This window comes from Dermacentor silvarum, chromosome 7 (genome assembly GCF_013339745.2).
Source record: "Dermacentor silvarum isolate Dsil-2018 chromosome 7, BIME_Dsil_1.4, whole genome shotgun sequence".
Taxonomy (NCBI): Eukaryota; Metazoa; Arthropoda; class Arachnida; order Ixodida; family Ixodidae; genus Dermacentor; species Dermacentor silvarum.
Window position 1 is genome coordinate 31019004 of NC_051160.1, and position 15850 is coordinate 31034853.

Consider the following 15850-nt stretch of genomic DNA (forward strand, 5'->3'; position numbering starts at 1 on the left):
GCTTTAAAAGCTTCAGTTCATCTCCCAATTACTGTTTAAATGCTGTGACACATCTTCAGCATATGTGTGTCCTTTTTTGAGTTTATTTTAATGTATGTGCTGTTCTTTTGGTGTTTCTGTCTTAAATTATACAGGAAAGGCAGCAAGCCCTCGAGAAGATGGGCATCTCAGTTCAGGCGTCGGGCATCAAGGTAGAAAACGACAAGTACTACATGGTCAACCTAAACGCTGACCCTTCGCTCAACGAACTGCTTGTCTACTACATGAAGGTCAGCTCTGTTCTACATGTTTTCATTATCTTATGGTCTTTGTGACGATGAGACTGAACATGACATAACGTAAACAATGGCTGCATTTCTAATTTTGCCAACCCACCTAGCGATTTGACAAAGCATGCCACATTGATTAGGACAACTATTCTGACTGGACAATGACATTGTGACCGAAGTGTGCGCAATATAAAGAAGGGCTGACAACTTTTGTTCAGCATAAATGCACAGGAGGTACTAATATTAAGGAGAATAAATCGATATACAGACAGTGGTTACTGCAGAGATGTGAGTTGGAATGTCACTTGCTGATGAGTTATAAGTGGATTAAGCAATATGAAACAACTTATTAATTATCAGACACTGATTACTCCAAAAATGTGAGTTGGAACCTCATTTAATGACACGATAAGTAGATTGTGCAGTGTGAATGGAAAGACTTGATGAATATTCAGGCAATGATTACTGCGGAAACACGAGTTGGAACATCACTTGCTGATGAGAGATAAATGGATCACACCTTATGAAACACTAGGAGTGTGCTAATGCTGAATCGTAGATTTCGAATCGAATCGAGAAAGAAAAAGCAGAATATCAAATCGAATATGAAATATCAGAAAATTTAGCATTAACATTTACGCTTCCAAATTTTGCGCAAAAATCACCATGCTGCACTTGCTCAGGAGGCTAATCACACTATTTAGCGAGAATCTTGCTAGCTATCAGTTACTTGGGTACCTGTGAATCGATATGCGTAGCATGCTCTACTCTTATTAAAGAGAACACCAAATTAGTACGCCAGTGCTGATAACAATTTAGTTCATGTAAGAAGGTCTGGAAAATATGTTTCATTGGTTGAATGTCTGTCAAATAGAATTAAGTGCTTTTTTTCCCCTCTTAATTTGAATAAATACTAGTGAAGTTGTCCTAAATTCCAATGGGGTTTTCAGTTTAATTATAGGCCATGTACTGTGCTTCTTGGCAATCTTCTATTCCTTAGAAAGTATTGCTTTCCAGTTTTCTTCCAGAAAACAGGAGGGAGGGTTTTTCTATCTTTATGGTAGGTCTTTTGTGTTGGTTATCGTCAGCTCGTTAAGGCTATTCTGTGCGACAGACGAAAGCGGGGAATGCGCATCACGTAACTCGGCACCACTCCGCACTGTCATTGGCGCCGACGTTAAAGAGTTCTCAAATCGGGATGCCCACGGCAAGTTCGCGCGACGCTCCCCCCCCCCCCCCTTCCTCTCCCCCATTTCTTTTTCATCCGCATTCATCTTCCATTTGTGTAAATGCGTCTGCAGCCGAGGGTCAGGGCATTGTCACATAATAATTTCAAGCCCACTAAAGTCAAAGCTAGTCTTGTGACGGGTCACTTGAGTTACGAAAAGAGACCATTGTGAATAGATTTGCGTCAATTCAGTGACCGAAACTTTAGTCACCGACAGCTGACGACGCAGTTTAAGTTAGGCCTAACTGACTAGACAGTGTGGCTAATGGTGTGGCTGTGACGAAAATTCACCGCCAGCCGATGTGTTAACGGGCCACAAGCCATCATGGAAGGCCTGTCGCTAATATGTTGCTACAGGTGGCTCATTAGTGATCGGCTGCGAGATGGCATGTGCTAACCCTGACGGCCGTTCAAATGGCGTTCGGGTCGGCGATTGACCAGCCGGCAACTACCGCGAGCACGTGTGCTAAGTTCGTCTGTGCGTTTGCATGTAGGTAGAAAGCTCTGAACTGCATGAATCTGCATTCGTGAACTCTGAAGTCACGTATTCGATGCAATAATTGTGCGTTCTGGCAGCTAATTGCCCAAATCTTCACACATGCTTCCGTGCTTTCCATACGTACTGCTTTTGTTGTTCGCTCTGTTCGTGTAGCATTAATCATTTCGTTCGGTAGCTCGGTCGACCGGAGCTTGAACCTTGTACCGATAAAGATTGCGCGCGTAGGAACGCTGCGCGCGTCAAGGCATCGACCACGACCAGGTCATTCGCCGAAGGTACCAATATTAAAAAAATTGAATATTCAACAAATTGAATATTAGATATTCGATTTGCGAATTGAATTATTCGAACGCACACCCCTATGAAATACTTTATCAATAATCGGACAATGATTGCTGCAGAAACTTCAGTTGGAACATCACTTGCTAATGCATTTATGTAGATGTCGTGTTTGAGAAAGTGTCACGTAGGAATTTTTCATATTTATTTCCAAAAAGGCAAATACATTTAATGATCTAAATGCAAATTAGGGGTTCCCTTTCATAATTGTGAATAGTGTACCTTCAGGGCTCTGTCGAGTTGGCTTTTCATGTCGCTTAATCCTTTTTTGATGGTAGAACATAAATCACAACAGCTCGTTAATACAGCCCTACTCTTTATTGCAACATAGAGGTTATATATATATAGTTATATGTGTGCATGGCACTTTTCAAAAAATGCCGTCTGTTTAGTTTGTGTTTGTATGCCTCCACTTGGTTTTATTCATCACCTAAGTTGCACTTGCAAGCTTCTCAGTATTGTTTTTGTGTTCGCTCTGTAGGAGAGGACTCTCGTAGGACGTCCTGACGCACCGTCCGAACAGGACATTCAACTCAGTGGCCTGGGAATCATGCCAGAGCACTGCATCATCACTATCGAAGGTCCTGAACTGTACATAATGCCACTTGAAGGAGCAAGGTGAGGAACTGTCTGTAGTTTTTTTTTTTTATTATGTTGTCATCATTATGTTGGTTCCTTCATTATTTTTCGCTTTAATGCAAGCAGGCATTTCTCCTGTCTAGTATCTTCATTGCATCATCTAATAAAGTGATAAACGTAAAGCTGCGAGGCCGATTCATGCTCGAGAACATTTGCTGTGTGCGCCATTTCAAAGATGTGAAATTCTGCAGTTCTTAGCTATTTATGCAAATACCTGAGAGCTGAGTTCAGAGTACAGCTGACATCAGTCACTGCATCAACTACTGCAGCACATTTTTGTTCATGTTGCTTCACCAGCGTCCTGACACTGTTTTTGCAACTGGCTGCTGTGGCGCAGCAAACTATGGCGTTTTGCTGCGGAGCGTGAGGTAACAGGTTCGATTCCCATCTGTGGCAGCTGCGCTTTGATGGTAGTCAAATGCAAAAAACACTCGTATACCTTGCTTTGGTTGCACCTTAAAGAATCTCCAGGTGGTCAAAATTAATCCGGAGCTCTCCATAACAGCTTCTCCTCTTAGACAAAGTGTTTTTTTTTTTGAACATTTAATCCCGCAAATCAAATCAGTCAGTCAATGTCTTTGCATTCTCTGCGTATTTAGACATACTGGTCCGAGGTGTGCCCAATGTGAAACAGCCTTTTGAGAGGCTGAGGTGGTGATGTTATCTTTTAAGTCGGCACCAATGAAGGGTTCAAGTTGGCGTTACGAGTCTGGATTTTTGAACGCTCTGTTCGCAGGACGTGTGTGAATGGGTCAGCCATTGTGTCCAAGACACAGCTGCACCATGGTGATCGAGTGCTCTGGGGCAACAACCACTTCTTCAGGGTCAACTGCCCACGGATGCAAACAGGTGGTGGTTTCTATGCCTTCTTTGCTAGTGCTACAAAGCTTTAAAGGATAATGCAGTTCCCTGCTATCCATTTTTTTGGTGGGTTCCCCCCTCCCCCCCACCCCCTTTCCCTGGGCCACAATAATGTAATGCCAGTGTCACGCCGGCATTTCGAAGTAATTGGAAATGGTAGTCGATTGACTCGAGGACGAAATAGGCGCTGCTACATGGGAAACTTCAATGGCTGTCGAGTCAGTAGTCTATCCAGTTGACGGAGTTACTTAAATCTCTATCGTAATCTTGAAGGTCCTCAAACAGCGGACATGGGTGGCCTCGTCAAGAGCGCGTTAGACTAGTGTGATGTAAACAGCACAATCCAAGAAATGTAATTGCAAGAAACCGTTTACCTTGTAAAAATAATTAATTTTCTTGCAGTAACAATGAGCACCAGTTTCATGCCATGAGAAAAATCTCAATGCTCCCTGAAGCATTCAGACAAAGCCAACGACAACTTGTGCGGAATTCGTGAACGGGAGGTTGTTACTAAAGATAGTGCACTATTTCTTTGTGACATTTAAAAACCCCACAGCAATTAAAATGGGCTTTTTAGATATTTAGAACAATATTCAGGGCTGGTCACTTTCAGAGATGTAGAATTGTAGAATTGATGTAGAATTGAACATGTGACAGGTGAGAGATTCAAAAACCCACCACGCCTGGCTCTTTTCTAAAGTGAAGTTAAAAGCAATGTTGGACTTGGCAGATTACTGTGTGCATTGTCATCTTGCTCGTTGGTAATCCATTCTATAGTGGCTTTCTGTTGCAGTTGAATAAATGTAGACATGGAACTGAATATTCTCTGTCTGTTCCATTCCTTTTGTTCATTCCATTACATTAGTAGAGTTGAAGCAGCACTTTGTAAATCAGATTGTTTCCCACTTCTCTTATGATGTAATGCTTGACTTACAACGAAAGTCTGCAAAAATGTGTAAGCTAAGTACATTACTCCAAACATCATTAAAGTTAGCGCTCTTAAGTCACTGTGAGATAAGTATCAAGCCGTAGCCAGCAACACAGAAGTTGTAACAAGGTAAGGATCAGAAAGCCTGTGAGTGTGAAATGACGTCTTGCAGTGGACCTCGCACGCATCTCTGGTGTGACTGCAGCTGAAAAGTTACGGACACAGGGTGTCTCAGCATGCAATGCGGTTTCAGAAGAAACGTGCACTTATATTGTGGCATTATTTCAGCCGGTGCATTGGAAACGCCCATTCTTGACCGGCCGATCGACTACGAATTTGCCCGTGAGGAAATCATGATGAAGGAACTGGTAAACGATCCCATCCAGGCAGCTATGCAATCACTTGAGAAGCAGCACGAGGCAGACAAACACAGTAAGTGGCATTGACTTGGCTTGTTATTACAGTGGATGAGCGCAGCTGTACTACATCACAGCTTTAAATGGAAAATGAGACGTCCACCCAATCCTAGCAACTGCTATAAAGGAAACCCCTACGGGTTCCTCTAAAGAAAGCCTCGCAGTTGAAGAAAAATTCGTCGTGGTCCGTGACTCGAACCCGGGACCACCGCCTTTCCGGGACAGCCACTCTACCATCTGAGCTAACCAGACGGCAAGCAGATGGCAGGGTGAAGTCGAATTTATCCACAACTCAAAACAAAGGCACCCGTATGAGTTTCCTTTGTAGCAATTGCTACGATTGGGTGGATATCTAATTTTCCATTTAATTACTTCTCTCCACGTAGCAGGTTTCTGCTGAACTATTACGTCAAACATCGCAGCTTTGTGTTGTAACTATGATAACATTGTACAGTTAAACCTGGATATAACGAAATTGACAAATTACTGAAAAACTTCGTTATAAAGAGGATTTCGTTATATGCAGGTTCGGCACGAAAATTCGAAAAATAAACGTTTACCGTATTTACTCGATTCTAACGCGCCCTCAGCTGTAACGCGCACCCGTTTTCCGTTTTCGTCGAAGCACTCATCCTCGGAATGTCACACCAGGTACCGGATGCGTGGACGCGTGTCGTTTCGCACAAGCGCGAGGCATCGGAAACGAAGAGCGAGCGTCACGATGGCGTCGTAGCGTCGTAAAGTGTTACAGTAGAACCTCGCTGTTACGTTCCCGGGGGCTGCGTTTTCCCGGCTGTTACGTCGTTTTCGACCGGTCCTGGCACAGCTCCCATACAACTCAATGCATTGGTAGCCCCGCTGTTGCGTCGCAACTGTGGGACCGTTCCCGCATCATACGTTGCGAACTGCCAGCCCGCGCCGGCCCGAGCGGCCATTTTGACTTTTCATGCCGCTTGGCTTGGTGGCTTGACGATGGCATTGGCCGCCCAAAGTGCCGGGAGCGACTACTATGACGTATTTTCGGTTTCCGCCAGCAAAAGTATGGCCCTTGAGATCCGTATTTGCTATATAAAGATGGTGTCCATGACACGTTGTGGCCCTAAAATTGGTTTTGGCTCATAGATATTCCGTATATAAAGGTACGGCCACGCTAGCGGCAAAAAACGCACGCGTCATGCAGCGAGCGGCAAGGTGCCGCGCGTCAGCGTCTCGCCGCGAGGCCACCGTGGCACGCGCGTCTCGCCGCGCGACAGCGCGATAAGATCTCCCGCGCTCTCCGAACAGGCGAGCAACACCGCGAGCGCTCTCGCACCGACGGCGTTCCGGTTGTGATGGCTCCGTGACGTCACCCTCGTCGCTCTTGAATTGTTCTTCATCTCGCGGCACGCGGCATTTGCCGCAGAACCCATTTCACGCGGCACGCCGCAAGACCCCCGATTCCTGATGCTTTTGCCGCGCGTTTCTGACGTGCGTTTTTCCTGCATGTTTTTGCCGCTAGCGTGGCCGTACCCTAAAGTACTAATACTAAAGTACTAAAGTAATAAAGGGCGATAACGCATTCGCCGCGCGCCGTATGCTGTATGTGCGAGTGAAAACGTGCGAGGGGAGCCGACGACCGCGTCTAAATCTCGCGCGCGCAAGAAAAGCAGGGAGGAAGCGCGCCTTCTTCCGTTGCGCTCGAGGCACCGGTGAGGAAGCGAGGGGGGAGGGATAGCGAGGCTATCTTGAAAGCGATCTGCGTTGGGGCAGAGTCTAGCAGTGTAGGTGCATCGGCGGCTCGTAGCTTTCTCCGTGCTGTGTGTTCTCGGCGCTCAGTTTGCGTTGAAGCGATAGACAACAGCACGAAGGTCACTTCGCTCGCTTCTCCAGTGGTGCTTCCACACGCCGCCAGCGTTTGACAGCGCGTGTCCGCGCTCATCGAGTCTGATGTGCCACAGCGTGTACCAGCACTTCGGCAACATCAGCTGGAAAAGGAGAGAGTGCCGGCTTGGCGGGCTAGGCCAGCTGCAGCAAGCGGCAGGATCAGATTTGAATGAAGGGAGGGGGAAAGGTCACGCCCGCGGCGGCAAGATCGCCGGGTCGAGGGATGCAGGGCCGCCTCGCACACGCACGCACGCACACGTGCGCTCGCTTCGCATTCCGTCGCGGCGGAGAAGGTGCTTCCAGTTGCTGCTCGCGCAAAAATGACAAAATTTGGGGCGAAATCTCTAGGTGGTCGGAGGGGGAAATTCGTTATATCAAGGGGGTCTCCCGCTGCCACTTCGTTACGTAGAGGTCTGAAATACATGTGCTTCTATGGAGTAACGGCGGGGAATCGAAAAACTTCGTTATATCCAGGAATTCGTTATATGGAGGTTCGTTATAAGCAGGTTTAACTGTAGTAACTTGTAGCAAGGTGCTTGGCCTCGGTGCAGAGAGCACTAGGTTACAGCAGTGGCACCTTTAGGTGAGCCCTAAACAGCTGTGCTGCAATCGGTGAACTAAATGGACCTACAGACTTAGTAAACCCAGGAAAGAGCTGTTTCTTGAAATTGAACTTTCTTTTTTTTTTCATTACTTTCAAATTTTGCTGACATGAATCACTTTGGTTTTTCATTTCATTTGATCCCATTAAGAATTCTCAAAGGACACCCATATTTTTGTATTAATGGGAGAAAAGAAAAGTGATTATAAGCACCTATTGGTCATGCCGGAACATTTGTCGCATAATGACTGAACTGCAAATTTCACTTCACCTGGCAGCATTATTCGTTGCTCATAGACACTGTGTCGGTGAAACGTTGCAGTGCATATTGGTCTTGCAAGATTTACCTTTATATGCCTTCCATAAAGAGTCATACAGAAATGGTTGTATGTGGCTCTCGCAAGGAGCCATGTATGAACATTTCTATATAGTTCATTTTTATGTACAACATATGGTCCACGTATATATGGTACAATCACTTAAGTGGATCCCGGCCATGTACGACCATTTCTGTATGATACAACCACTTTCATATGGCCCCAGCATGTGGCTCCCCAGAGGGAGCTCTGCACAGTCACTTTTATATTGTTTATTTATATGGTAGAATATATGGCCCAACTTTTGTATTTATTTATTTATTTAAAGATACCTTGCAGGACCCTAGAGGCATTGTCTAAGGGGGGAGAGTACAATCAAAGATAACTTATACAATAATTAGAATACTTATGTGAATACATATACAAAAAATATAGAGTAAGAAAAGCGCTAATATACAGTAATATAGTGTTACAATACGTACAAGGAACAAACCGAACCCTTTTGAACATGACAGCTCATTCAACAATAAAATTTCACACAGTAAAATATAATCAATGCAGTTACAAAGCGAGCAAGACATAATTAGGCTATAACAAAAACAGTACTATTTAACGCTTAGTTGCACATTAATAATGGGAAATGCAATGACAAAAATAATAAGTTAGGTTATGTAGAATTGTTTAAAAAATGCATTGTTCAAAGAAGCCGGAAATTTTCTCAGGGTACAACCACTACTGTGTAGTCCCGTCATGTGGCCGCCCAGCAGGGACTCTAGTAGCTAAAGGTTGTTCATACAGCCACCCCTTGCAAACATGGACAGATGTAATCAGGACAAAACAATTCTAGTATGCAAGCAGAGAATTCATTGCATCTTTCAATATAGAGCCGTTAATTGTACACATCCTGCTGAAATCAAGTTAATAGAAGTCTGCTGTTTTATTCATTAGGTTGCCAATGAGTCAGAGAAGTAGAGGATAAGACAGCTGTCCGATAGAGGATGCAGTTGTCCGATAGGGGGTGAACCCTACATGTAGCATTGCATGTTACATGTAGGGTTCACCCTCCCCAACTGGTGTTTATGAATGTACATGTGGGTGTATGACCTAGCTTTGATAATTAATGTCACTGGAATGCCACTGCTATGTACCACTTTCTTGTTAGTTGCTATTGTACTTCGGTTGGGATTCGACGGCCGATAAACCAAAGAAGATGCAAAGACAACTGTTTCTAGACATCAATCTGTCGAGGTCCAGCGGAAGTGAACGTGCTAGCTCACTTTCACAAAATGTTAGCATTACATCTTGCCACAGTGACTCCCATCCACTGCGTCTGTCGCATTTCAAAGCGAACGCGTCGAACTTGCAAACAGCGTTACCGCTGTTTGTCCCGCTCGCTAGCCACACATTGTGGTGTCGCCGTATCGGGATGACCCGTTCTAGCGGGTTGTTTTGTTGCGTCTCACCGCCGAGCCTTTGACTGGCAGCGTGCCAGTTTTGCGACGGGTCTTTTCCAAGCGCGGCTCGCGCTTGCTTTGCTGCCTCTCGCAGACGCCCTGGAGAAGCAGCGTCAGATGTACGAGCGGCAGCTGCAGCTGCTGCGCAACCAGATGTCGCCGTCCACGCCGTACGCGCCCTACCTGCCCTTTGACCCTCTGGGGGCCAAGGCGGCTTCCTCGGGATTGCCCAGCCCCAGTGTCGCCTCACGCATGGAGCGGTGGGCCAAGGAGAGGTAACTTGGAGATGGCTAGTTGTCTTGCGAATTGTAGGAATGTGCAGGCGTCGTAACTGTCGGTAGCAACACGCCCATGCCTCTCTTCTTTCTCTTGTCGCTCCTCTTTGCACATACGCCATTTCGCCCAGTCTTTCATACATAAAACAATAGTCAATTGGAATAACCTGTCGCCCGACATAGTCACTATTACTGGCCTCCATGAATTTCACGAGCTTGTGAGCAACGCCTGTTGTAACGCGTGACGCATTTTCTTGCGTCTCATGGTGAATTGTACAGTTCTATTAAGTATGCGTGATCTTTGTATATATTTCTATTTCTGTGTCTGTTTGTAATATACTTCAATCAGAAATTCGCTGTTGCTTAACTTGTAATGTTATTCTTTTTTTTTTCATGTTCTTTTGGGTGTATTGCCTTGCCTGTGAATATTTTTGTGCTTATGTATTATCTGATTTTATGACCTCCCATATGTAATACCCTTGGAAAAGGGCCTTTAGGGGTTGTTTGAAATAAACAAATAATAAAAACGTGCCTCTGCATTGCTGTCAGCAGTTTTGTGTACTGTATGCTACTTTCTTTTTCAGTCATGTAACGTCTCTGCGGAGATTAGCTTCAGGAATGTACAGATCTCAGGACTATCAATAACATGGCTCTGTGTTGTTGTTCTTAGGATTTTTTTTTGCTATATATATGCTTCCGTGTGTTCAGTGCATTGAGTCCCACACTATAGAAAGGATCATCTATTGACAAAAGCATGAAATATTGGAATGCAGTGCATGGAAGTGACAATTCGTAGCAATAAATTGGCTGAAGCACTCTTCATAGCCACTGCTGTCCAAAAAGTAGACAAATAAACCCTCACTAAACATTGACATTTGGTTACACAATATCTGAGATGCATCGAAATGTATTGGCATGAAGGGCGTACTGAGCAATGTGATTAGTAATGTTACAACAATGATAATAAAGTTAGAGGAAGATGGGCACTTAGCATTGTTTGAAAGCCCAACAACTCCAAAAGGCCCAAGTTTTCTTTTTTTTTTTTTGTTAAAGCCCATGTTGGTTGTTCCTAGTTTAAAGCTTTTTTATTTACAGTGAAATCTCGATAGAACGAACTTCAGGAGACCGTGGCAAATTTTTCATCCTTCTGAAAGGTCGTTATAGTGAAAGCCTCAAAATTAATCATTTCGCCCATCAACCCATCAGTTGTGACCGTATGAGCTATCCCGAACACATCGCTATTGGCTCTCAGCCTGCGTTGTTGCTATTTTCCATAGATTCCACCGCAGCATTGTATATAGTGTGGCACGCGCAGAAGAGACGCTGACGCCACGAAAAATCCCAACAAAGAAGAACTTCATGTCGCCTATAAAGTGTACTGTTTCTTTTTGTTTGTTTGTTTCACATTCCTTGCCACAGACAACGTAACTGTTTCGCTTGAAGCAAACACCTCAGCTATTCCAAAGTGCAAGCGCATGTAAGCGACACCGTCTGGAAAGCGCGACCGTGTGGCATCCCCGCGAGCACGGAGGTATGACCACCGCAGAAAGAAGTACTAAAGAAGGAAGAGATGACCTCCGTTGCTAGGTGACACTTTTCTGGGCGGAGCATGCGCTGCAAAACCCGATGCATCGTTGCCTCAGCAATAGGGAAAAAAAAGAAAAAATCTGTTCCCGTGTTTTTTTTTCTACGGAGCCGTCTTGGGTTTTCTGAACCCATACACTGCGACGTTCGCATTCTGTGCCTTCTCGTCTGCTAGCCTACTGTTCCTGCTGCTGTAAAGGATACACGGAAATCTAAGAATCCCCAGATTTCAGAATATTAGTTCGTAGTACTGAGGCGCTGCTAACATGACGCGGAAACTGAATAACGATTGTTATTCCGAAAAGTTCGGTATTTCGAAGTCCGTAGTACCGAAATATTTTTACATTGAAACTACAAGCAGTCAGCAAGGAATTTCTGAGAAGTTCATTCATCTGAAAAGTTTGTGAATGTGGTGTTCGTAATAACAAGGTCTCAATGTATTATTATTATTACTATTATAATTATTATTATTATTATTATTATTGTTATTATTATTATTTTCTTTCTTTCTTTTTTGCTTAAACCTTGTTTTAACAACCCTTTCCACAGGGATGAGCTGTTCAGGAAGAGCCTGGCCAAACTGCGGGAGGACATAGTGCGGGCCAATGCGCTCGTCCGGGAAGCCAACTTCTTAGCCGAGGAGATGGGCAAGCACACAGAGTTCAAGGTCACCTTGCAAATCCCGGCTGCCAACCTGAGCCCCAATCGGAAGGTCTGTGCCTTCGCACTGCGTCACATCACACGTCTGTTTCTGCATTGCATCCCACTGTGTATCCCTGCCTGTGGAAGTTTTTCAGAGCAGGGGGAAAAAAACAAACAAAATAAACAACAACAGCAACAACTCTTCACACTGAACTGTGCCTCAAACCACTTGCGAGAGTTTCTGTTGCACATCTGCTCTGGCTCATGAATCCGTCAGCTCAGATGCACATTGATGAACTTGCACTAGCAAGCAGAAGATACTGCGCTCCTTTGTGTAGCCTTTGTGTTTACTGCAGCACTGTATTATGACACCATCTAGTATGCACTCGGTGAATGAAGGCCTGTTACCACCGAGATTTCAGCACACACCTTTACATTTTTTTCTTCTACCTCTTTTTTTCTTGTTTTATGCGTGATTCGACATGTGACGCAAACAATTGCAGACACTATCAGTGGCTATCGCAAGTAAAATCAACGGTAATTGAGCAAGGGATGTTCAACAGGGACTGTCGTTAAACACTTCAAGCCTCCACATCTTGTGTATTTCTGCCTTATCACAAGGAAAGTTTTGCTGAGTAAGCATCTTGGAGGCACATATGACACGCAAGAGGCTTCACACAAGAGGCTTCACGAACCAGTGGAAACACTATATTAAACTTGCTATCGTACATGAAAATTAAATTTTGCCAGAGCCAACGCATATTCACGAGATGGCAAATGTGAAGTGTGTACTTCTTTGTAGAAACCCCACACTGCACTCGTGAAACCCAGGCTCAATGCTGAAGCCATGAGGATATGCCACATTTTCATTACTTCCTGGTTCCGAAAATTTTTGTGGATTGTACAGGGCACATTTGAGAGTACAGAAAACTGCACATCACATATGAGAAACCTTCGCGAGGTTTCCTTATCAGTGACAGGCTCCTCCTTTCTTTGTTAAGGCAGAGGGATGCAGAATTAATGAGCCTAAGTAATAATAATTGTTGAAGTTTTTTACATCCAAGAGAAACAGTCTGGCAACGGGAGACACTGCATCTAGGGGAGGAGAGGAACTTCGGAATAATTTTTACCACATTTATGGCCCTGAAATCTTGGCACACAAAAGCAAATGAGTTTGCATTTCGCCCTCAATCAGAACATGACTGTTTGGCAACCAAACCTGTGACGCTGAGCAAGAACAAGGCACATCTGCACACTTGTACACTGCAATACGTCCTCTCCTCAACGTGTTTTCAGTATTATTTCACCCAACTTTTGCAAGAAGACAAATGTGCCATTGATTCCCATCTTCGAGGTTGCACTGACTTACGCAGGATTGTCATTTGTCACTCGCATGGCACGCACAGCATTGTCTTCATTGTCATTCACTGATTTGTCTTGCCCCTTCATTCCTTTTTTTTTCTCTCTCTCTCTGGTGAGCAGAAGAGCGCATTTGTGAGTGAGCCGGCCATTCTGGTGAAACGCAAGATTGAGGGCAGCCAGGTCTGGTCTATGGAGAAGCTGGAGAACAAGATCATCGACATGCGGGAGATGTACGAGGACCGAAAAGAGAGGCCGCCGTCCCTCAAGGCAAGATGGTGTTCTTTTCTCGTTCAAGGGGCATTTTAAGGGGGCAAGCCTTAACCAGTAACCTTTTCTCTTTTTTTCGATGAAAGGTGGTGAGACAGAAGTGATAGAGGAAACCTATACCATGTGGGTTGCTACCTGTGGTACCGTGCACACAGATGTCTTTATTTCGTGCTCGAGATTACTAGGAGTGTGTGATCGTCCTTGAAACTTAATACAGTAAAGCATTGTGAAGGATGGTGCACCTTGGATGGTGCATTGTGTGGTATTTGTGAAACTCTGCACATGTAGCGACGCGTGGTATATCTTGAATGTGCATGGCTTGTACGATTGTGCAACATGCCGATTTAGATTAGCATTTCTGTCATGAAACAACTAATACAGTCGCACCTTGATATAGAGGACATATAGATATAATACATTGTTGGATATAACGAACTAACTCTGACATGCATTTTTGCGAATATAACTAAGGTATATTTCTGTAGTATATGACCGTCATAACGAGGTATGATTGTCTTGCTCTGCTTTACTCTCAGGATGATAAAGAATCTGCATCGCCAAGCCTTGACCCTTTCTACGAGTCGCAAGAGAATCACAACCTCATTGGTGTCGCCAACGTGTTCCTAGAGGTGCTGTTCCACAACGTGCGCCTCAGCTACCATGTGCCTATCATCAGCCAGCAAGGGGAGGTCAGTGCACAGTCTGCTTGCTTTGTCAAGCGCAAGCAGTGTTAATAACTTAGCAAGAAATTCGCTAAATGTAGCGAGTTTACCTTAACAACCTTGCCTTGTCGAACTCCTTGCGACTTCTTTAGTGAAGTGCCAGTAAATTACCCGTTGCGAAATTTCCAGTAACTGGTAGAAGCCGGTAACCATGCCAGATGGTAGCAGCAAATACCGAGAGCCCTGTAAACTTCACGAATGCGCATTCGGCGGCAGTCAATATTGGCAATGTTAGAATTGTAGCGCTACACTAGAATGCTCAGTCTCATGTATGGCCAGCACATAGCACTTAGCAACTTATAATTTTTCATGATTACATTCAGTACTGGTAACTTCGCAGGAAAGTCGTAAAATTTAGAGAGTTTATGGTAACTTCAACAACAGGTTCACAGTTTTGGAGTCATAGCGACTTTTCTAGAGGTGTAAATAGCCAGTGAATTTCCCTGGTAAAATTCTTCGAGAGACTTTGGCTAAGCTCAGTGCCTTGCCTCTATTTTATGCCAAGGAGGACATATGCATCTTCATTTTAGTAACGTCTGCTGTCGGGCTAGTTGGTACGTGACTAGAAATGGTTTTAGGTGCAAAAAATTAGACACTGGATGACAGAATAAAAGACACAGACTGGCGCACAAGTCACCAGTCCGTGTCTTTTATTCTGTCGTCCATGTCTAATTTTTCGCACCTAAAACCATTTCTAGTATCTTCATTGGTTGTTACTTCTAAAGGCATACCGAAGACATTGGTGAACCATCTGGGTTCATCAAAGCTGCTTTTCTTGCCAAAGCACAGTCTTGAGATCTGATACCATTTCGGAAAAAGGGGGGGGGGGGGGCTTTTTCTTTTCACATTCTCATCGTTGACTCATTGCCACGGAAGATAACTTAAAGGTCCATTTTAAAAAATTAGACGAGGGCATCTAGCAGCATTTAAAACATCCGTCATCAATACAGTCATCATCATCGCTTAGTGTGTTTTCTCACTAAGCGATGGGCTTAGTAAGTTTAGTGGTTTAGTGAGACTTAGTGAGTTTTCTCGGTAGGTCTTGGGCCATGACCTGGCGGCTTTGTCCATAAAAACTTTTTAACACTAAGCACAAGCATGCTGTTTCGAAGATGCTAACCCTGCATCCTTAGACATTCCTCCACTTAACACATAATCCTTTGTGCGTATTTCTGTCTTAATAATGTCTTTCTTGTCTTTTTTTCTAAAAAAAAAAAACCAGATTGCGGGCCGCCTGCACGTTGAAATTAGCAAGACGGACGGTGTGCTGCCTGATCGGAGCGGTGACCTGGACGGCAGTTTTCGAGGATCGCTCCTCGACATCTCGGACGACGGTTCCGGCAGACAGGTCACCGTCCGGGTAAGACGCCAACTACATACAAAGCTTGAAGGCTGGGATTTTACTTTTGCAGGTAGAGGTACTACAGAGAAATTCTTGCAGTTGTCATCATCATGAGTAATAATCAGCATAGAGTGTCGTGCTAAAATTACTGGAGGGAACACTCGCACTGCGATTGTTGAGCCACTACAAGAATGATGTTTAACACATGGATTTGTGTCATTTGTGGCTTCAGACATTCTTGC

The 15850-nt window shown here is 44.5% G+C and overlaps 1 protein-coding gene across 1 annotated transcript in view; it reads left to right on the plus strand.

The window, feature by feature from the left end:
* Positions 1 to 15850, plus strand: part of LOC119457864 (kinesin-like protein KIF13A) — a 112641-nt gene that overhangs the window by 59525 nt on the left and 37266 nt on the right. The window contains 9 exon segments of the mRNA XM_049670501.1: positions 135 to 269; positions 2817 to 2953; positions 3711 to 3823; positions 5052 to 5195; positions 9509 to 9689; positions 11823 to 11985; positions 13398 to 13544; positions 14081 to 14233; positions 15489 to 15626. Coding sequence (XP_049526458.1) covers positions 135 to 269; positions 2817 to 2953; positions 3711 to 3823; positions 5052 to 5195; positions 9509 to 9689; positions 11823 to 11985; positions 13398 to 13544; positions 14081 to 14233; positions 15489 to 15626 — 1311 coding nt within the window.